The following is a 22,596-nucleotide window of genomic DNA, read 5'->3' as shown; positions in this document are numbered from 1 at the left end:
TTTAATTCACACATTCGTGGCAGCACATCACTAATCCGGGGATTAATGGCCCAAAGTCTTCCCAACAGGTGGAACAATGAACAGAATATTCATAAAAAGTTAAGTATTTTGTATACATCCAAGATATTTTTAAGATGCAGCAAGCTCAAAAAACTGACATTATTTCTAATCGTACATTAAATAAGTCTCACTGGATGAAGTTTAACGAACACATACCTGAAAAGCTGTCTTTGTCCATAGCAACTATGGCTCTTGCTTGATAAATATAGCAACGGAGGTGATAGATTGAAGGACCTGAAACAAAACAGCAGTATTACCGCAAAGGATGCTCTAGTCTAGGTCACGTTCCCAAATTCATAGTCGTTGAAGCGTTAATCCAGTGTGAGGCCCAAATTGGCACCCAAGCGAAGCAGAGCAAAAACTCCTCTTCTGGGGAGCCCCATTTTGCTTTCCTCCATTATCAGGAAAAGGCCCAAGCCCAATTTCAGGCTGCATCTACTTTATAACTGCAATACTGGTGCAAAATGAAGTTGCTTCATACCAGCGTGACAGTTCTCATGTGAATGCATACCCTAGTTACAAACATTCGGTAATACAGCATCAGTTTTGGAAAATGACGAAAGTGAATACTCAGACACACCCATTGTTACAATTCAGTAGCCACTGCTGAAACGTCGGGCTGAATTTTGAAAACTCACTGCCGAAATTGGCGGTGAGCATCAGAAAAACAGCGCAGCGCACGCATGACTTGTGCACGGCTGCTCATTTAAATGGAGGGGTTAGAACGACCTCCCCCGATGACGTGGGGCAGGGCGGGGGGGTCCATCCCTGGCAATGGCATCCAGTGCTGCTGTGCAGGTGCCGGCACCATTTTTAAAGGGCGTCAAGCCCTTCATTGACATTTAAAATTTTTTTTTTTATATAAAGGTCCCAGTCTCTGGGAAATAAACATAAAATTTCATTACATCTTTGAAACCCCATCTCCAACCCCCCACTGCCCCCAACGAGTGATCTATACATAAATAGCCCTCTCACCCCAGAAAAAACGTTAATTCATATCCTGAGCATCACCCACCATCCCCGCCGAACTTTAGTCCTTTTGACCTCAACCCCTTCCCACCATCCCCCAGAACCAATCGCATTGGTTTTTGCAGCTCCCTCCCCCACACCCCCGCCCTGAAAAATTCACTCCTCCCCCCCCTCCCCACCAGCGTCACACCTCGGATCTCCTAAGGTGCAGGAGTTCTGGCCACTGGCTGGAATATCGGCGTGGGATGGCCGTCGGAATGAGCTAAGTGCTTTTGCATGTATTAAAAATTATTTAAATATTTGAATGAAGGCTCTGCCATTGAGCGGCGGGGTCCCAGCGTGGAGACCCTTGGCGGGCCTCTCCTGGCAGTATTTTACAGGCCCGCCCCCCCCCAATGTTGGGGGTCTTATAAAATTCAGCCAATTGAACTGATGCATCTCTTCATCAATATATGTATATAAATTGAAGAGCAAAAGTAAATGGGGATAGCAGAGTGCTAAATTTGATTCAATATCTACCAGGGTGAGTACAGTAGCTTTAAAAACACCATTACAAATTTGGGAAAACAATAAGAGATGGATATCTGGCCAATGGTGCAGTGGGAGGGAAAAGGAATGGGATAAGTTTTAAAAAAAAGAGCATTTGGACATTAATGCAAGACATCAGTTTTGACGCATAATTTCACAGAGATTAGCCTCCACTCCTCTGCACTGCTACTGGTGGAAGATAACATCCTGCAAATGCCAGAGACTAAGAACTGTAGGGTTTTACTTACGGTCAAACACACAGGAGATCATGGGGGCACTTGCTCCAAACACAGAGTCTGCAGTTGGTGATTTATCACCATCCTCACCGGAAGCCGGAGCCTTAAAGAGAAAGAACAAACCATAAAGGATGTCTCCAGGATATTTTCTACTCTATAGCCGCATCACACAAAAGCCAAATCTGCAACAATCTGTAACCTCATGGCCCATCATATCGCCCACTCTATCATTACCATCAAGCTGAGTGACCAACCCTGGTTCAAAGCAGAGTGCAGGAGGGCATGCCAAGAGCAGCACCAGGCATACCTCAAAATGAGGTGTCAACCTGGTGAAGCTACAACACAGGACTACTTGCATGCCAAACAGCATGTGACGGACAGAGCTAAGCGATCCCACAGCTAATGGATCAGATCTAAGCTCTGCAGTCCTGCCACATCCAGTTGTGAATGGTAGTGGAAAACTAAACAACTAACTGGAGGAAATGGCTCCACAAATATCCCCATCCTCAATGATGGGAGAGCCCAGCACATCAGTGGAAAAGATAAAGCTGTTGCATTTGTAACAAATCTTCAGCCAGAAGTGCTGAGTGGATGATCCAATTCAGCCTCCTCCTGAAGTCCCCAGTATCACAGATGCTGGTCTTCAGCCAATTTGATTCACTCCACGTGATATCAAGAAATGACTGAAGGCACTGGATACTGCAAAGGCTATGGGTCCTGACAACATTCCGGCAATAGTACTGATGACCTGTACTCCAGAACTTGCTGCGCCCCGAGATAAACTGTTCCAGTACTGCGACCATACTGGCATATATCTGGCAATATAGAAAATTGCCCAGGTATGTCCCTTACACAAAAAGCAGGACAGGTCCAACCCGACCAATTACCACCCATCAGTCTACTCTCCATCATCAGTGATGGAAGGCGTCATCGACAGTGCTATCAAGCAGCACTTGCTTAGCAATAACCTGCTCAGTGACGTTCAGTTTGGGTTCCATCAGGGCCACTCAGCTCCTGTCCTCATTACAGCCTTGGTTAAAACATGGACAAATGAGATGAACTCCAGAGGTGAGGTGAGAGTGATTGCCCTTGACATCAAGGCAGCATTTGACCGAGTAAGGCATCAAGGAGCCCTAGCAAAACTGGAATCAACGGGAAAACTCTCCGCTGGTTGGAGTCACACCTAGGAAGATGGTTGTGGTTATTGGAGGTCAATCACCTCAGTTCCAGGACATCAGTGCAGGAGTTCCTCAGGGTCCAACCACCTTCAGCTGCTTCATCAATGACCTCCCTTCAATCATAAGGTCAGAAGTGGGGATGTTCGCTGATGATTGCACTATGTTCAGCACCATTCGTGACTCCTCAGATGCTGAAGCAGTCCATGTAGAAATGCAGCAAGAACTGGACAATATCCAGGCTTGGGCTGTTAAGTGGCAAATAACATGTGCGCCACACAGTTGCCGGGCAATGACCATCGCCAATAAGAGAATCTAACCATGTACCCTTGACATTCAATGGCATTACAATCACTGAATCCCCCACTATCAACATCCTGGGGGTTATCATTGACCAGAAACTGACCTGGAGTAGCCATATAAATACTGTGGTTACAACAGCAGGTCAGAGGCTAGGAATCCTGCGGCAAATAACTCACCACCTGATTTCCCAAAGCCAGTCCACCATCTACAAGGCACAAGTCAGGCGTGTGATGGAATACTCTCCACTTGCCTGGATGGGTGCAGCTCCAACAACACTCAAGAAGCTCGACATTATCCAGGGCAAAGCAGCCTGCTTGATTGGTACCCCATCCACAAACATTCACTCCCTCCACCACCGAAGCACAGTGTGTACCATCTACAAGATGCACTGCAGTAACGCACCAAGGCTCCTTGGACAGCACCTTTCAAACCCGCGGCCTCTACCACCTAGAAGGACAATGGCAGAAAATGCCTGGGAACTCCACCACCTGCAAGTTCCCCTCCAAGCCACACACCATCCTGACTTGGAACTATATCACCGTTCCTTCACTGTCGCTGGGTCAAAATCCTGGAACTCCCTTCCTAACAGCACTGTCGGTATACCTACTCCACATGGATTGCAGCGGTTCACTTTCTCAAGGGCAATTAGGGATGGGCAATAAATGTTGGCCTTGCCAGCAACACCCATACCCCATGAATGAATATTTAAAAAAAAAAAATGCGTCCACAAATCCTGGAATATACCAGTTACAAATACAGGTAAACAGCATTGTGAAATGTTGTTGCTGTTGAAATGGCTATGAAGCTATAAATTATCTTGGTTGCACAGATCCGATCCTGCATTTCCTTTAGAAACCTGAAGGATTGTTTGGAATACAATATTGCATCCAATATGACATACAATAAACAGGGTACAAAAAATGGCCTGAATTTTAATAAAACTGCACAAACAGATCAACATTAAACACTTAACATTTGTGATGAGGATAGTTCCTGACCTAGTGTCATCCATCCAGTAATTTAACAAACTACATGAATATACAAGTTTCACAGAGAAGATATTACTTGGTTTAAAAAAAAAAAATCCTAGTAGTTTACTTACAAGAGCACCTTCCAGTTTGAAGACTGCTGCAGCCCCAAGTCGCCCAGATGGTGCCATTTTTCTTCTCCATCTTCTGCGCCGATAAGTATCTGATTTTCGCTGCTTGAAGTGGAAGTTCCAGCCAATAAGGGAGGCATATTCCCACCCTTCTGAATCCTGGTCATGTGATTGGCTCTGAAAGTTGGAAGCAAGTCAAAGCCAACAAAAAACACAAAGATAACAGCAACAGATAGTAACATTCCATATCAATATTTGAACCACATCTATAATCTAACATTGCTATTTTGTTTTGTAACACTGAAGCATCTTGGGGTGTCTTATTACATTAGACACTATATAAATACAAGTTGTTGCTGTTTTAGTTTTTACCACTAGAATTAGCTGGTTTGCTGCATCTAAAAGCTCGTCAACACTAAAGCTGCATTTGCAATTTATTTTGCACCATGAGCAGCGAACACACATCCAGTAATTTAACTACATGAATATACAAGTTTCTCAGACAGAAGTCATCAGAGGGGAAAGTCATCCAATCGTAAATTATTTAATGGAAATGGAGTTTTAGGAAAAATATTTCAATCGATTATTTTCACAATCCAAGCTCACATCCAACCCCTTTCAGCATAAATAGTTTTGAAATTGCTCCAATACTTGCTGCAACTTTCAAAGACCACATTTACTATAGACTGGCAGAACATACCTTTTGTGGCTGTGCAGTTTGCAGATTGTCCTTTTTGCGCCTTCTCACCCAGCGCCTGCGCCTGTGGGTGTGATACATTTTTTCTGTTGAGACCCAAGATTTGGGTTTGTCATCTGGGGGTATAGTTATTCCATACTCCCAGCCTGCAAATTAGAGTAAAGGACAAAAAAAAAAACTTGGAAAAAAAGCCAAGATAGCTACAAGATTTTAAAGTTCACCAGTAATCTTACAAAACATTGAAGCAGTTGCAAGTTACAAAAGTCACACACACTTGGGAAAGCGGGATTTTACTCCAAGTTTGCCAGGGTTTTAAATATTATGACAGTGGAGGTAACTTTCTGCAGATTGTGCATTCCAGTATCAAGTGAAGAGAGAAAAGTCTGATAAGCAGACTTAAACCCAATTATGAAAAGTGTACAAGATAAAACTGGAGGTTATTGATTTGCCACAGCGTGACCGAATGACATATCCTGTGATTTTTGTTACCTAACTTGAGAAGCACAACTATTTTCTTTTAATTCCACCTTTTTGGAAAGGAGAAAGATCAGCTATTTGTTAAAGTGTACCTTTTAAAACAAGAGAAACCAGGTTGAGTGGAATTTTGAACTACAACAGCTGTTAGGATCACAGATAAAGCCTTTCACAAGATAGGGTGTGGTTTGTGCCATGTCAGTGCTGGCAGTTACTGATGTGTGCAGCCAGTGGCAGCATCCTCACACCCCACCCAACCCCATCACAGTAAACTTGTCAGATTTACCATGGTCAACAATTTTTACTTCATGAGTAAAAGAGAAGCTGTGATTATCCTCAGATCAGGGGTGGTTAGTGGAGATTTATTTAATAGCGGTATTCAAAATTATGAGGCGTTTTGATGGCGTAAATAAGGGAAAACTGGCTCCACTGGCAGGAGGGCTAGTAACTAGAAGATAAACCAGTATAAAGAATCAGAAGTGAGATGGAGGACTTCCACCACCACCCCTCCACAAGCCCCCAAATGCAGCAAGTTACAATCTGGAACACACTTCCTGAAAGGGTGGTGAAAGCAGATTCAATAGCAAATTTCAAAAGGGAACTGGTTAAATACTTCAATAAAGGAAAAATCTATAAAGCTCTGGGGAAAGAGCAGGGGAATGGGACTAATTGGATAGCTCTTTCCAAGAGCTCGCACAGGCATGAAGAAGAGAAATGGCCTCCTTCTCTGCTATATTATTGTATAAAATGCAGCAGGCAGAAGCCTGTAACAAAAAGGAAACAAAAAAGGTTTTTATGCCACACTGCCAGGCCATAGACCTCACTGTTGGGAGTACAGCACAGTACACTACAGTTTTCCCCCCATTTAATGTAAACATCTCTATCACTTAAAAACACAACCAGAATATTGTCAAGCAGCAGCAGTTTCAAGCAAATCCCACAAGAGGTGAGGTGAGAGTGACTGCCCTTGACATCAAGGCAGCATTTGACCGAGTATAGCATCAAGGAGCCCTAGCAAAACTGAGGTCAATGGGAATCAGGGGGAAAACCCTCCACTGGCTGGAGTCATACCTAGCGCAAAGGAAGATGGTTGTGGTTGTTGGAGTTCAATCATCTGAGCTCCAGGACATCACTGCAGGAGTACCTCAGGGTAGTATCCTAGGCCCAAACATCTTCAGCTGCTTCATCAATGACCTTCCTTCAATCATAAGGTCAGGTCAGAAGTCAGGATGTTCGCTGATGATTGCACAATCTTCAGCACCATTCGCGACTCCTCAGATACCGAAGCAGTCTGTGTAGAAAGGCAGCAAGACCTGGACAATATCCAGGCTTGGGCTGATAAGTGGCAAGTAACATTTGCGCCACACAAGTGCCAGGCAATGACCATCTCCAACAAGAAAGAATCTAACCATCTCCCCTTGACATTCAACGGCATTACCATCGCTGAAACCTCCACTATCAACATCCTAGGGGCTACCATTGACCGAAAACTGAACTGGAGTAGCCATATAAATACCGTGGCTACAAGAGCAGGTCAGAGGCTAGGAATCCTGAGGCGAGTAACTCACCTCCTGACTCCCCAAAGCCTGTCCACAATCTACAAGGCACAAGTCAGGAGTGTGATGAAATACACTCCACTTGCCTGGATGGGTGCAGCTCCAACAACACTCAAGAAACTCGACACCAGCCAGGACAAAGCAGCCCGCTTGATTGGCACCCCATCTACAAACATTCACTCCCTCCACCACCGACGCACCGTGGCAGCAGTGTGTACCACCTACAAGATGCACTGCAGCAATGCACCAAGGCTCCTTCGACAGCACCTTCCAAACCCGCGACCTCTACCAACTAGAAGGACAAGGGCAGCAAATACATGGGAACAGCACCATCTGCAAGTTCCCCTCCAAGTCACACACCATCCTGACTTGGAACTATATCGCCATTCCTTCACTGTCGCTGGGTCAAAATCCTGGAACTCCCTTCCCAACAGCACTGTGGGTGTACCTACCCCACATGGACTGCAGCGGTTCAAGAAGGCAGCTCACCACTACCTTCTCAAGGGCAATTAGGGATGGGCAATAAATGCTGGCCTGGCCAGCAACGCCCACATCCCGTGAATTAATAAAAAAAACTGTCTCAAAGAGAAAGCATGTTGTTCAACAGCACTTCCATGGATTCAGTGTGACTTTCTCCGTCCTGTGATTTTTGGTCGCATTTCCCCAGGACAAATAATTAGGATGAGGTACAGATCATAGAATAGAACAGCATAGGAGGCTGCCATTCAGCCCATTGAGTCAGTGCATGCCCTCTCAAAAAGCAATCCAGTTCGCCCCAGTACCCTGTTCTTTCCCAATATCCCTGCAATTATTTTCTCCCTTAAGTATTTATCCAATTCCCTTTTGAAAACTTCTACTGCCTCTCTATCACTACCCTATCAGGCAGTGCATTCCAAATTCTAACCACTCAGTGCATTTAAAAAAAAAAGCTTTCCTCATACTGCCTCTGATTCTTTTGCCAATCATCTTAAATCTGCACTCTCTGGTCATCAACTCTTTAGACATTGGCAACAGTTTCTGCTTATTTACTCAATTTAAATACTTCATGATTTTAAACACCTCTACCAAATCTCTTCGCCTTCTTTGTTCTAAGGAGAACTCCTCCAGTTTTTCCAGTCTAACCATGTAATTAATCCCTCATTCCTGGAACTATTCTGGCAAATCTCTTCAGTATGTTCTTCAAAGCCTTCACATCCTTCCTAAAGGTCCCAGCATTTGGCAATGCTCAAGTTGGGGCTGAATTAGTCTTTTATATAGGTCTAGCATAACATCCTGGCTTTTGTAGTTTATGCCTCCATTAATAAAGCCCAGGATCTCTTATGTCTTAACTGCTTTGCTAACCTGTCCTGCCACCTTTAAGGATTTGTGTATAAGCACTCACACCTCACTCTTTCCTTGCACTCACTTTAAAATTGTACCATTTAGTATGCATCATCTCTCCTCATTCTTTCTACCAAGATGCATCATCTCACATTTCATCTGCCATGTGTCCACCTACTCCCTTGGCTTGCATGTTGTTTTGAAGTCTGTTACTATCTTCTTCAGTGTTTACGTTACTTCGAACTTTTGTCTGATCTGCAAATTTCAAAATTGTGCCCTGTACTCCAAAGTCCATGTCATTGATGTACATCAAAAACTGCTTGTTGCTACTTCAGATGGATACCAATGAAACTCTTTCACTCACTTACCCATTTGTCGCAAGTTAATTGGAATAGTCAAAAATTATTTTAAAATCCAGGCTAAAACAATTAAACAGTAAAAACATTTGCCCACATACAAAACAAAATTTCTCCCAACAGTAGGTTGGTATCAAAATCACCTTGCTCATCCACAGCTCGATTGACATCATACTCCCACTCCTCCACCCAATTCCAGCCAGGTGGACACTCAGTCTCCTCTTTTGAGGAACTCTTTTCACCATTCTATCATAGAACAAAATAAAAGCAAACTTTAAGAAGCTTTTAACTAAACAGGATTAGAAACAGTGTTAGTGCGTAAACCATACTCACAAAAGCCAACTTCAAGTTAGTGGAGTATAATTTCTTTAAAATATGACAAAAGGAAACTAAAATATATAATAACCAGGAGCACAGAAAGCCTTGCAGAAATTGCATCAGGCTATTCAACTGCAGATGGCTTTCCAGAGCTTAGTTCAGCACTTGTTAACCTGGCATTTAAACTGCAGCTTGCAAGTGACCAAGCTGCAAGCAGCAAAACAGTCAGAGCATGAAACTCCAGGTCTGTCATTCGTATTCTGTGAAAATATTTTGAATGGAGAAAAAAAGTGTTCAGGTACAGCTATACCAGTGCTTGTATTCTTGGTATAAACATCTCTTCTGGCCCAGTATCATCACACAGGGTGATGCAGTACCTTTTAAATCTCTAATATGTGGGTGTATTCACAGCCTGCTGAAAACAGACGGCACGATAGTCACATTTTCAAATGACTACAAAAAAGTTGAAGGGATCATCAAATCATTAAAGCTACACCAGGTGACACATGGGCCAGTCAGCTTTGTTAAAAATATGCAAGTATGGGTTGCTTGGTTTGTGCAGTGAGTGAGCTTACAACATTAGACTGGCAGGATTTCCAGGTTGCCTAAACAATTACAATGCAACATTCAAAATCTAATTCATACAAAAGCAGGTAAGTTTGTGACCTTGAAATACTGCTGTAATATTATCTGACCATAGATGGAGACCACACTATTATGCAAAAGAATTCACAAAATCACACTCCTAGTTGATAACTTTCCCTCAATTGCATGATCTATGTCACATATGATTGAAGAGTAACAGATGCGGACACTAAGTATTGCAATACGCACCAGATCAGTGTAAGGTTCTTCTGCCACTTTCCATTCAGCTCCAGGATAGCGGGTGTTATTTTCATAAACTTCATCAATAAATTCTGTGTGGCCAGCATCAGCTTCTGTTAGCAAACTATTAAAAATAAAATAAGTTATGGTTCATTTTACATTATATATAGAATGCAATTCTTTACACTATTTATCTTGATTCAACGCTCCCTTTTATTTGGTCTAAAGGCCTGCCCACTCCACCCAGTCCTCAACTGAAGTGAATGAGTGCACTACTGTTTCTGCTCCCAGCCAGTGGCAGTGCTGGGGTAGGATTGACGTTATTCCTCCCATCAGATAGATCATTCATCCAGATTGAGGGAAATTAAGACTGGTTTGAAAAGTCCATTAAGAACCAGTGCTACAGAGAGCTTCTAAAATGACTGGAGTGGAGAGGTTCCTAAAAGACGCAAAAAAAATTGATCTTGCCCAATTTAAATGTTTCAAACTTCAACCAAAAGGGAATTAGTTCTGAACAACACAGCAACAAAGTCAGAAGGAATTCATGGATGATTGGGGATGAGATATTAGAAACTGGGGCACAGGCTTGCTTTTTCAGCTCAGAATTGGAGAGTAATTCAGCCTCTAGCTAGTTCAGAATTGAATTTTCTGCTGCTCTTCAAGGCTGTCGAAGTGAGTCCAACAATATCTATTAACAACTTGGTCAAACTTTCAAAGCAGCAATCTGGACCCATTATTCTACTTTCCATTTGCAAGATTCCTTTAGAATTGAAACCTTCCATTGTTAATCTATGGGAAAATACATTCATTTCAGTTTTGACAAAGGCACAGAATCGTAGGTTAAAAATCATTTCTCAGTTTAGGGGAAGTGGGCAAGGGGGTCATTGCATTTGGTTTTAAACAGCACCAGTAAGTGAACAGTACAGTGGTAGTGTTTTAAATATATTATAATTCATTTCAAAATCAGCACAAGATTTATGAAAAAGTATCCTTCCTAATTAACATTTGTGAAGCAAAGTGTTCATCAAGTGGGAAGAATACGAATATTTCTGTTCTATGCCACCCACATTCTGTCCCACACCAACTCTGATTTGCCCATCACACTATTTCTCACCTACCTCCAATGGTTGCCTGTCCTAATGTATAGAATTGAAAATCTTTCCATGCCCTTGCCTCACTAACCTCCTCCAACAGTATGTTCAGTCCTCTGTTCAAACCTCTGCTCAATCACTGCAGCAGAGCCACCGGCTATCCCAGCTCTAATCTCCAGCAGCTCAGAGGGGTTTAAGAAGGGAGTTCCAATCTCACTTCCTTTGCAAGCTTCCTCAAAAGCTCTCTCGCCAATTATGCCAGTCACCTCCCCTAAATCAGCTATTATTTCCCATCCATTTCTCCTTTAGATCAGCTTGGCAAAATTATTGCGTTAAATATACTGGATAAATAACTCAAAGCCTCTTATTGTACTGCAACTTGTGTGGTTTGCTTCCACCAGCTGGCAGTGCACTGGCATAAATAGAATGGTTTCAAATTACAGTTTACTTACATGCACTTCTCTTAGTAAAGATTGATGATCAAAACATGGTCAGCGAATGCCTCCTTCTGGGCAAAACAGTTAAGTGCAGTAGCAAGAGGGAGAGAGAAGGTTTCTCAAACTGGGAAAAGCACTGCTGGGGAGACACAGAGTAATTTGGCAACATTGGGGGATTTAACAGACAACCTGCCTTTGTTTGGGTTTGCGGGAAGAAAAAGATTAGTGGAGGAAGGTTAAGCAGGGTAACCATCAGTGCACCTAGCTTTCATATTCTGGCCTATAGAGTGGCTAAAGATACAGATGCACAGGAGAGAAAAATATTCCGACAGTTTTTCTTCAGCAAATTATTTTTCTAGTTTAGACCATACGAAGTATGAAAGTTATTGAACCCAAAACATATTTTGATTAAAGCATTTCTGACCTTTTTTCAGGATCAACGAACCAGTCACCTTCCCATTCCCAACCTCTCGGGGGCATGAAGCTTTCCCTCTTCAGTTTTATTTTACCAGTTACATCTGAAAACTTGTGGCGACCCACAAGCCCACTAGTGCCCCATTTGCCCAGTAACTGTGCTTGGTTTTCATACTACATACAAAGAATGATAAAAAGGCATTATTAAAAGTGGGTAGAGGAAGACTAAATGCCTATCAAAATTTGAGATAATTGTCAAGTGCAAATTTAAAATGTGTACTATATGGAGAGTAATTATTCCTTAACTGAGAAGAACTAAGTAATAGAATGGAAATTGTAGTGTCTGGTTAAGTGCAAATAAACATTTAGATAAAATGCATCTTACACAAGAAAATTATAGACTCCAATTTGTCCTAGTGCACAACAAGCTAACTAAATGTGACTGGCAACCAAAATACTTGTCAAAAATGTATTACTAAAAAATAAAAACGTGAGCTAGCTGGTCCAGGCCTTAGCAAATGGGCACCTGACTGGAGCGCACAACAAAAACCATAGTTAAAAGTATCTTCTGAATTTCATGCTCTCACTGCAAGGAAAGGACAAGAATACAGCTCAAGACAGCAGAGCCAAAGGCGAACTGTGGGCAAGAACGTCAGGGACAAAACATAACCGGAAGTGATGGTTTACTGCAACACATGAATTAAAAATGTTATAAAGCACAACTTCGGTTCGGCCTAGTTAATGCTGCTTGATGGGCCAATGTGATGTAGAAATGTGGAATCCCATTTGTGTTCAACGTAAAACACAAAACGGCTTTCTTTGCTACTCCACACAAATTCAGCACCATTCATAACAGTAGGAGGGGCTTGTTGTATAACAGCAGAGAAATTAGTTACTTGCGTGCACTAAGTTCTAGGGTCCTGCCCATTAAATGAGAAAAACCACGTGCCACATAGATACAGCCATGTACAGATCTTTTAATCCTACATTTACAGTATCCTATCTAGATCTCTTTGTATAAATTTTGATGCAAAGGAATTTAAGATAAAAACAACATGCTGTTGGCTTACCAATTCAGAAAATACACTGAAGTTTCCTTCAGAAAAGCTGTTGAATTTGCTTTCAACAGCAGAGAGTCCAAGCCAAAAGCGGACACGTAATTGACTTGGAATTTTGAAATTTTGGCTCTTGCCTTGCACATACTAGAAGAAAAGTAGTGAGGGTTAGACTGTCTGAACATTTTCAGTAAAACCAAACACACTCTGAATCATCAATGTACCATATTGTAATCTTTAAGATTTATTTAAATAAATCATACTAATCTTCAAAAATCCTCTCAGTGGCCAATGACACTGTTAAATGGTCATGACCTACACAAAATAGGTTTGATCTTTGCTGAACTAACTTATTTCAGCTTGGGTGACAATGGGGCACTACATTGGCTGGTAGAACCCCTTAACTAGAGCCAGCATTTGGGGAGGAGCAGGGAAGATAGAGAACTAAAAATGGAACATAAATTGGACAATGTTTCTGCTGAGAAAATTCATCCAGCAACTGTTGCTGGAAAGCTGTCACGTGAATTTTGGGGCAAGACAGGATTGACTTGGTGGTGATGTTCCCCACTGTCAAACAACCTGCAGTCACTCCTTATCTAAGCTCACAGCAAATAGCCATTGGTCCAGAAGTTGCCAGATGTCTATGGAATTGTCTCCAATGAGTCATTATTTTTAGACGGGTTGGGGAAATAATATATGGAACTGGGCCCAGCATAAAACCATGATCTGGAATTTCCATTAAGTTCTTCCAATTGCCTAGCATAATTGGTGGAAATGCTGAAAATACAGTGTAAATGATTGTTCACACCATTTTGACAATGTTTGTACTGCAATTATGGCAGGAGAACAAGAGAACTTTGTGGAAATTCTAACCCATCGTTTTCAGGTGACAAAGTACAAGCAATCAACAAAGAGCAACTTTCAGAAATCTATGCAAAAACAGCTGAAATATGTTGACCTTGACAAAGTGTTGTTTTAGTAATTACAGTTCAATTAGCACTTATGATAAAAACTATAACAGCACTTAGCTTCCAACAATTGCCAAGTGTAAATGCTCAAGAACCGTTTTGTATCACAATGGAACAGATACCAAATAAATAAATAATGACTGTCTTCTCATTGACTGTAAGTAGAACAATGCACAACTTAACACAAAAAAAATTAAATTGTTGAAATGTGTTTGGTTGTGAATAAAAGTTACTTGAATATATTTCTCGACACCAAATTGACTAGCAGATGCAGCTCAAGGATTAATCTAGCCTTGGAGTTTAAATCTGTTTAATGAGGTACAAGAACAAAAACAGAGTTGGAACCCAAGTAAAACATTATCCCATGTAGCAAGACAAAAAGTAGTTAGAGAATATTTTGTGCTTACTATTTCAATATGCATTATCCACAATCGGACAAATCTCAAACATACACAATACCAGAGTGATTTCTTTTTGCTTGCAAAGCCTTACAGATATTGATTTTTTTTTTGCGTTCTTTAAGATGATTATTAAATAAAGAGTTCTCCTTAATGCCAAGTACCAGACTCAACTCTACCTTCAAGAATATGGTTTGTGTCTTTCCACAATATCTACCGCAGGCTTCTTCGCTGGTAGTTGAGTAAAGCACCTCATGAGCTGGGATTCGTGCATAGGCAACTCGTTTCTCATCACATATCATCCAGATGACCACATCGGGCATGCTATTTTGCGGCTGTTAGGGTAAAACAAAAAAAAAAGCTTTACCATTCCAACAGGTTTTTTCCGACTAACTGAACCATATAGAAAAGTTTATCTAGCAAATTCGGGCTCCTCCTGATGGTTAGTGGATGAATACACTTTATAGCCTATATCAACTGGTAATGCACAAAGGAGATCCCAAGTGCTGAGTTAGTGGTCAGCTGGGACAGTGATTTAGCTTCTATAATTGCCCAGAGTTACCTGGATTAAGGGTGGAAAGAAATAAAATCAGACAAGTCAGTAATGTATTCACATTAGGATGCCAGACACAGAAGAATGAGACATAGTTGTGATACATCCTGGCAGTCAGATAATCAGTTTATACGCTAAGCTCAGATGAGAGGGTTGCTAGTGCCTGTGAAATGTATGGAGAATGAGGGGGGAGAAATGCAAAACAGGTGAACGTCTATTATGCTGCACAAGCAATTTACACATTTTTGATTTGAATCTTACATACCAGATCAAAATTCTACTCAAACAGCATCCAATGCCTCTAATCTCTACTGGGTAGAGTTATACTACAATATCTGGAATATAATTACACTGCAATAGTGATGAAGCAGCTTCACTTCACACTGATATTTTTATGTGGTAATGTGAAACCAGAATCAGAATTAATCTTGGGGTAAAATGATTGAAGGGAGGAAGTCTAGTGTCCTCCGCTCCAACACTAAATTGCTCCATCGCAATGTTACTGCTACAGCATAAATGCAGCCTGCAATGATCACATCAATTGTAGGTACAAAAATGTACAGCAGGAAGACTGAAATGTGTAGAAGTTAAGAGTTTGCCCCTAATGTAATTTTATTTTCATTGAAACAACCCAACTGCAAAGACTAGTGTTCAAAACCCTAATGATTATGGATTTTGAATGCCAGTCATTACATTACAGGAGGCTGCCATTGTGGCCATCACGTCCATGCCAGCTCTCTGTAGAGCAGTCCCGTCAGTCCCATTCTCCTGCTTTATCCCTGTACCCCTGAAAGCTCATTTCCCTCAAGTGCCCAGTCAATTTCCTTTTGAAATTTGAATTTAATTTCTCCAGCTGCCATGGTGAGATTTGAACTCATGTCTCTGGAGCATTACTTCAGGACTCTGGATTACTTGTCCAGTATCACTATGCTACCATTCCCCAAATGTCATTCATCTCCTGTTTTCTGGTGCTTTTCACAATACATCAGCTTTTTAAAAAAAAAAGTACAAGAGAATTTAATTTTTAAGTATCAAATGCTATAAAATGTTAGTTTTAGCTCTCTTACTGCTTACCCGACAACCACTGCTGAATATGCAGCCATTCCTCCAACTTTGCCTTGCTGTAAATCTCCAATTTTAATCGCTCGACCATTGGTGGCCGTGCCTTCAGCTGCCTAGGCCCTAAACTCCAGAATTCCCTCCCTAAATCCCCAACTTCCTTTAAGACACTCCTTAAAACCTACTTCCGATCGTAATCGCAATCACCTGCCCTATGGCTCAGGGTCAAATTTTGTCTGATAATGCTAGTGAAGCACATTGGAATGGTTAAGTATGTTAAAGGGATTATATAAATGCAAGTTGTTCTTTCAACATAGTACTGTTGTTAGTTTCTGGTAATTAAAGACATTGCCCAAAGGATCACAAAGCTCCTTTCAAATGACTCGACTAAAATGATCATATTCCTCCGGGTGCTCCGGTTTCCTCCCACATGCCAAAGTCTTGCAGGTTGATAGGTAAATTGGCCATTATAAATTGCACCTAGTATAGGTAGGTGGTAGGGAAATATAGGGACAGGTGGGGATGTGGTAGGAATACGGAATTAGTGCAGGATTAGTATAAATGGGTGGTTGATGGTCGGCACAGACTCGGTGGGCCGAAGGGCCTGTTTCAGTGCTGTATCTCTAATCTAAACTAAACTACTCATGTAGATATGAAGATAAAAGAGCAAACAAGATTTTAACCACTAACCTCTGCAGCCAATGATTTTAGTCTCTCTAGCCAGTCTTCGATATCATCGATTGTTTCTTTTGGATCCTCGGCCTCCATCCGCATGTGTTTTGCCGATTCAAGAATACCTTCCATCATGTTTTTACGAAGCTTCAGGAATTGCAGGTCAAGCTGTGTTACATTAGGTTTACCTTCTAATTTCGGCAGAGGTTGGCTGAAATCAGAGGACAAATTCAGGTACAAGACTTACAGCACGGGAATCACCAACCTGCACCAAATAACTGATTTGCCAAAAAAAAAAAATTTAACAATTTCACAAGTAGTGAGGAGGGAAGAGCTAGTACTTGATTTTTGAATTGAGAATGAAGAATGCAGTGAAACAGAAGGCAACAATCCTGTTCCAATAAATGAACTAGCACTGGCAGTGAAACCGAAGAAATTTATTTATATGTTTTAAACTATATATCCCTCCAAACCAAGGTTTTTGAAGCATAATAATGGGATCCTGGAAAATCTGCACCTTGCTTTTTGGTACAGAATAGAATTACCCCAAGATGAATGCAATCTTATTTATGTCTGAACTGTAGCACTTAAATCTACTGGTGCTGTAAATATTAATGTGGCACAGATTGGGCAAAAATTAACAGGTTTGTAAGAAGTTTCACTGTTGCTCAACCAGCCGCAAGATGGGACATTTCATCTTAGGACACTTGAGTGTCTCATGTTGGAGTATAATACACTAACATTTACAACAGCTATGGAGAAATATACAACCAGCTGTGTCCCAGCTACTCAGTTTTTATTCAATTCTCAGAAGGTGGGGAACACAGCAATTGTTTTTACAACTGAATGGCTTCATTAAGTAGTAACCATATAGCATTTGGAGTAGGCCATTAGTTGGTCAAATTTTCTGGAGCTTGCTAGATATATTTAAGTCAATTTCACAATTTGCCATAATGGGATCTGAACACAATCTTAGGATTGCTAGTCCAGTAGCATATCAACCGCACTTTCATATCCAATTGTGCTGGAAGCATAACAACGATGGCAAATCTACCTCACAGATAAACAGAATTATTCAAAGTATCATCCATTCATACGGTCAAATTGTATCAACTCTCCATCAGGAGACCGCACAGCAACCTGAAAGTATCTAGTACAGGAGACAGTTTTACAATAATGTTCAGATTCTTTTACCTGCAGTCTTCTATGACTTGTTCAATAACTTTCAACCATATGTCAGCCAGGCGTTCCTCGTCAAATCTGGCCTGAATAGCAGTCTTCAGCGCTGTTAAGTTCTTTTCCTGAAAGAAATGAAAACAAGATTTTTTTTTTTTAAATTTTAATTAACCCATGAGCAAAGTTCCAATAAAATGTCAGCATTGAACTGCCTCCTGAAGCTGTGCTTCAATAATGATCTCCCCCCCACCCCGCTCCCCAGTTTTACTGCAATGATAACTGCTCTCTTTAAACTATAGGCAGCTTCTACAATAACTGGATCAATTTAAAGACAACTCTGCATGCAACAGTTTTCAAGTATGCAGTTGTTTTAAGGTCATAAAGACAGCAATTCACTATGGCCGGTGCTTTCACCCATGGCAGGGGAAGGTCAGCACACATCGGTGACTGCAGATCTCTTTTACTGCCCTATGCAGAGCTAAGGTCAAATACAATCCATCATTCAACCTACTAACAGCCATCTTTTAGTCACCTCCAACTCAGATAGCAAACTGCTTTTCTACGAGAGGCAACACTCCGATTGATGACGCATGCAGTCTTCAGCAGTAAGGCAACAGCTTTGTTTACATTTTTGAGTTGGCTGCTGACTTTGTGGGTACCGTCAATGGTAAGCTGAAAATGAATAGGCTATTACACATATCAATTGGGTCATCATTCACTTGAAAATTCTTTTTTTTTTTTAATATTCATTCATAGGATGTGGGCATCGCTGGCTAGGCCAGCATTTATTACCCATCCCTAATTGCCCTTGAGAAGGTGGTGGTGAGCTGCCTTCTTGAACTGCTGCAGTCCATGTGGGGTAGGGACACCCACAGTGCTGTTAGGAAGCGAGTGCCAGGATTTTGACCCAGCAACAGTGAAGGAATGGCGATGTGGTTCCAAGTCAGGATGGTGTGTGGCTTGGAGGGGAACTTGTAGGTGATGGTGTTCCCACGCATCTGCTGCCCTTGCCCTTTTAGTTGGTAGAAGTCGTCGCAGGTTTGGAAGTTGCTGCTTGAGTAGCCTTGGTGAGTTGCTGCAGTGCATCTTGTAGATGGTACACACTGCTGCCACTGTGCGTCAGTGGTGGAGGGAGTGAATGAATGTTTGTGGATGGGGTACCAATCAGGTGGCTTTATTTATTTTATTATTTATTTATTTAAAGATACAACACTGAAACAGTGTCTGTACTGACCATCAACCACCCATTTATACTAATCCTACATTAATCCCATATTCCTACCACATCCCCACCTTCCCTCAATTCCCCTACCACCTACCTATACTAGGAGCAATTTATAATGGCCAATTTACCTATCAACCTGCAAGTCTTTGGCTGTGGGAGGAAACCGGAGCACCTGGCGAAAACCCACACGGTCACAGGAAGAACTTGCAAACTCCGCACAGGCAGTACCCAGAATTGAACCCGGGTCGCTGGAGCGGTGAGGCTGTGGTGCCAACCACTGCGCCAGTGGGCTGCCCTGGATGATGTTGAGCTTCTTGAATGTTGTTGGAGCTGCGCCCATCCAGGCAAGTGGAGAGTATTCCATTACACTCTTGACTTACTTTGATGAAATTAGAAGAGAGTCAAGTAAATGTTGCTTTAAGACGGGGCTCAGTACAAGAAAAGTCATTTTGCACTGATCTTGAAAGAAATGGATTGTTTGTCCAGTCAAAATTGAAAGGATTGGTACAGAACTCGCAGACCCCAATGGTGGGCAAGATGGACAACTTTAAAAAGGAAGTACACAAAGTGAAAATATAATCACAGTTACCATCCATTAACCAGGGACAGCTGGAAATTTAAATTAAAAGATGCAGACAGAACATCTGATGCATTTTGATTTGTTTGGCCTAAACAGACATTGTAACTTAACTGAAAAAAATAAAAGCAAGACAATTTATGTGCAGTAGGAGACAGCTTTAGTTGGAAAAGAAACCCAACATGAACCTCTTCTAACTTATTTTCACAAAGGTATGATGCAACAAGTTCAAAATGTCTCATGGTAAAAGTCAAGCAATGGGTGGAAAAGGAGACAAATGCTCACCATTCTCTGGACTATTTTTAAGATGATGTTCACCACATCCAACCTGTGACTAATATCTTCCCAGTAGGAGGTCAGTGTCACCACAGGCTTGGTGTTGGCCCAAGGCAGAAAATAGTAATAGTTACCTGACAGAAATAAAGATCATCACTTAGAAAGAGATATTGCATCTTCTAAACAGAATCTCTTACTATCTTTATAGAATTTGCAGCACAGAAAAGGGAGATTCAGTCCACTGTGCCACTGCTGGCTATTTACTCTAATCTCATCTACCTGCCCTTTTTCCTTTTATATGCTTCCTTATTTAATACTATGCTTTTATTCCTTCCAATGGCACAATTCCCCGTTAAACAAACAACCAGTTTCAGCAGCCACTTGTGGTAGATACAAAACCCAGAGTGCTTGCTGACTTTTTGACCTTCACTCCTCTCCCCCCACCCCCACAAAGATCTTAGAATCAGAATGGTTACAGCACAGAAGGCGGCCATTCGGCTCACCATGTCTGTGCTAGCTCTCTGACAGCAACGTAGCTACTGTCACTCCCCTGCCTTTTCCCTGCATTTTTTCCTCTTCAGGTACTTATCCAATTCTCTTTTGAAAGCAACACTCAGGCAGTGCATTCCAGATTGTAACCACTCGCTGTGTAAAAAAGTTTTTCCTCATGTCGCCTTCGGTTCTTTTGCCAATCACCTTAAATTGGTGACCTTTCGCTCTCAATCCTCATCTTATTATTCTTCTACTCAGTCTATCCATTTAGGAAACGACTGTGCAGGCTTCAGTCTTTACAACCACATAGGGGTTCCATGGAGCCCTGGGAGCCAAATGTAAAGTTTAAACCAAGTTTTCCAATTCGTGATGTATCCACTACTAAGACCGAATGAAGATTTTCTAAACCTCTTTATCCCCCAAATTTAAATAAACCAGGAAATAATGAAGGACATAACCAGCAACTGCAGATTGGATATGCCAGGTTTCCTTCCTTAGACTATTTCCCTCAGTATGTACCACTTCATATTTCTGTATTTTGAATTGCACTGGCCATTTACCTACCACAGTGCTAACCTATGTACTCCTGCAGTTCAACTCAATTTGTCATGCTGCCTGAAACTTTAGCATCAGTCCTCTGCGCCTACGTCCAAATGATCTGGATAAATGGCAAAAAGAAAACACCAGTGGCCCCTGGAAAAAACCCTAAAGGCATACCACTACCCCAACCCCACCAACTTGAAATGCATCCTTTTACCGCGTACTATTTGTGTTATGTCCTTTAGCCACTCTTCTTCCCATGCATACATCTTCTCCCTTCAAATAGGCATGGAAACCTTGTTGGGTTATGGTTCCACAGGATCTGCAGTAAATTGTCCAGGTGTCATTATTCACCTGTGAACCTTGATGGCCAGTGACAGCAGACTATTTACATAGTCACGTAAGGAGTTACTGAATAGCATTCCAGATCAGGAATCCAGGTCAATTTTCCTCTTGAGCCATGGGCGCAGATGTCAATTACCACATTGACCCATCCAGGATTAGCAAGAGTATAGATTGAGATCCAGATGTAACAGCTGATCTACTGCAGGAATACACCATTTTGGTAACTGCTAAATGGACAATGATCACAGGATTCGTAAAGATCAATTATTGTTCTGACCTGGTTTCCATAGTGCAGAGAGCAGTATGGTTGGAGTTTGGTGCCTGATGCCTGAGGCCAGAGACATAAGTTTGATAAGTTTGGGCTCTTCAGCCTTGAAAAGGGGTTGAGGACCTTATGGTTTCTCAAGTTCACAGTCCTGACTTTAGCCCGATTTGATGACCTGTACCAGCTGGTCATCTATGCAAATTAAGGTTTCCTGATATTTGCCCTAAATTGAACCTTCACAGCCCTGAACCGGTGACCTCAATGCTGCAGCCCTAGCGGGTCGATAAATATTCACCCCTTTGCTCATCAAGAATTTATCTACCTCTGCCTTAAAAATATTCAAAGATTCTGCTTCCACTGCCTTTTGAGGAAGAGTGTTCCAAAGACTCACGACCCTTAAAGAAATAATTTCTCATCTATCTTAAATGGGTGACCCCTTATTTTTAAACAGTGACCCCAGCTCTAGATTCTCCCACAAGAGGAAACATCCTTTCCATATCCACGCTGTCAAGGCCCCTCAGAATCTTATATGCTTCAATCAAGTCGCCTCTTACACTTCTGAGCTCCAGCAGATACAAGCCTAGCCTGTCCAATCTTTCCTCAAGACAACTTGCCCATTCCAGGTATTTGTCTAGTAAACCTTTTCTGAGCGGCTTCAAAAGCATTTATATTCTTTCTTAAATCTTAAAGCGGACGAAGATTTTGGGAAGGTTGTAGTCATCGGTTGCAGGCCTGCTGGTGGCTAGTCAGGCCTATCCGTGACCGGTAGATTCTCCCACAGTAGGTACAAGTGAAGATGTAGTCGCTGCTGGGGGCAAATAGATCCATCATTCCCGTCTTTTTCTTTTTCTCTTTCATGTTGGTTCTCAGAAGTGTCTGTAGCCCTCCTGATGTAGCATCTCCCGGCATCACAATCTATGGCCTGGCTTCTCACTGGTGGTGGTCGATGTGGCACAGAGAGAGGGACTTCTTCAGGGGCCCCTCTGCTCCTTTTACCCGTGGTCAGCTCTCCATACAACACGAACTTGGGCAGGCCACTGTCGTCCATCCGGGCAACGTGACCCGCACAACACAGTTGGCTTTGCAGGAGGATGGCCTCGATGCTGGTGATGTTGGCTGTTGCCAGGACTTCAATGT

General features: G+C 41.9%; 1 protein-coding gene across 1 annotated transcript in view; it reads right to left on the bottom strand.

The window, feature by feature from the left end:
- Positions 1-22,596, bottom strand: part of LOC137380583 (myoferlin-like) — a 270,863-nt gene that overhangs the window by 137,096 nt on the left and 111,171 nt on the right. The window contains exons 21-32 of the mRNA XM_068052623.1: positions 19,827-19,951; positions 17,758-17,864; positions 16,582-16,774; positions 14,459-14,614; positions 12,929-13,060; positions 11,869-12,032; positions 9,926-10,040; positions 8,917-9,019; positions 5,071-5,213; positions 4,374-4,547; positions 1,806-1,896; positions 217-294 (exon numbers count right to left, since the gene is read on the bottom strand). Of these exons, the coding sequence (XP_067908724.1) occupies positions 217-294; positions 1,806-1,896; positions 4,374-4,547; positions 5,071-5,213; positions 8,917-9,019; positions 9,926-10,040; positions 11,869-12,032; positions 12,929-13,060; positions 14,459-14,614; positions 16,582-16,774; positions 17,758-17,864; positions 19,827-19,951 (1,581 nt within the window). The remainder of the gene's footprint in view (positions 1-216; positions 295-1,805; positions 1,897-4,373; positions 4,548-5,070; positions 5,214-8,916; positions 9,020-9,925; positions 10,041-11,868; positions 12,033-12,928; positions 13,061-14,458; positions 14,615-16,581; positions 16,775-17,757; positions 17,865-19,826; positions 19,952-22,596) is intronic.

Source organism: Heterodontus francisci, chromosome 20 (assembly GCF_036365525.1).
Source record: "Heterodontus francisci isolate sHetFra1 chromosome 20, sHetFra1.hap1, whole genome shotgun sequence".
Classification (NCBI taxonomy): Eukaryota; Metazoa; Chordata; class Chondrichthyes; order Heterodontiformes; family Heterodontidae; genus Heterodontus; species Heterodontus francisci.
Note: the sequence above shows the minus strand (reverse complement) of the source record. Positions and strands in the feature narration are given on the sequence as shown.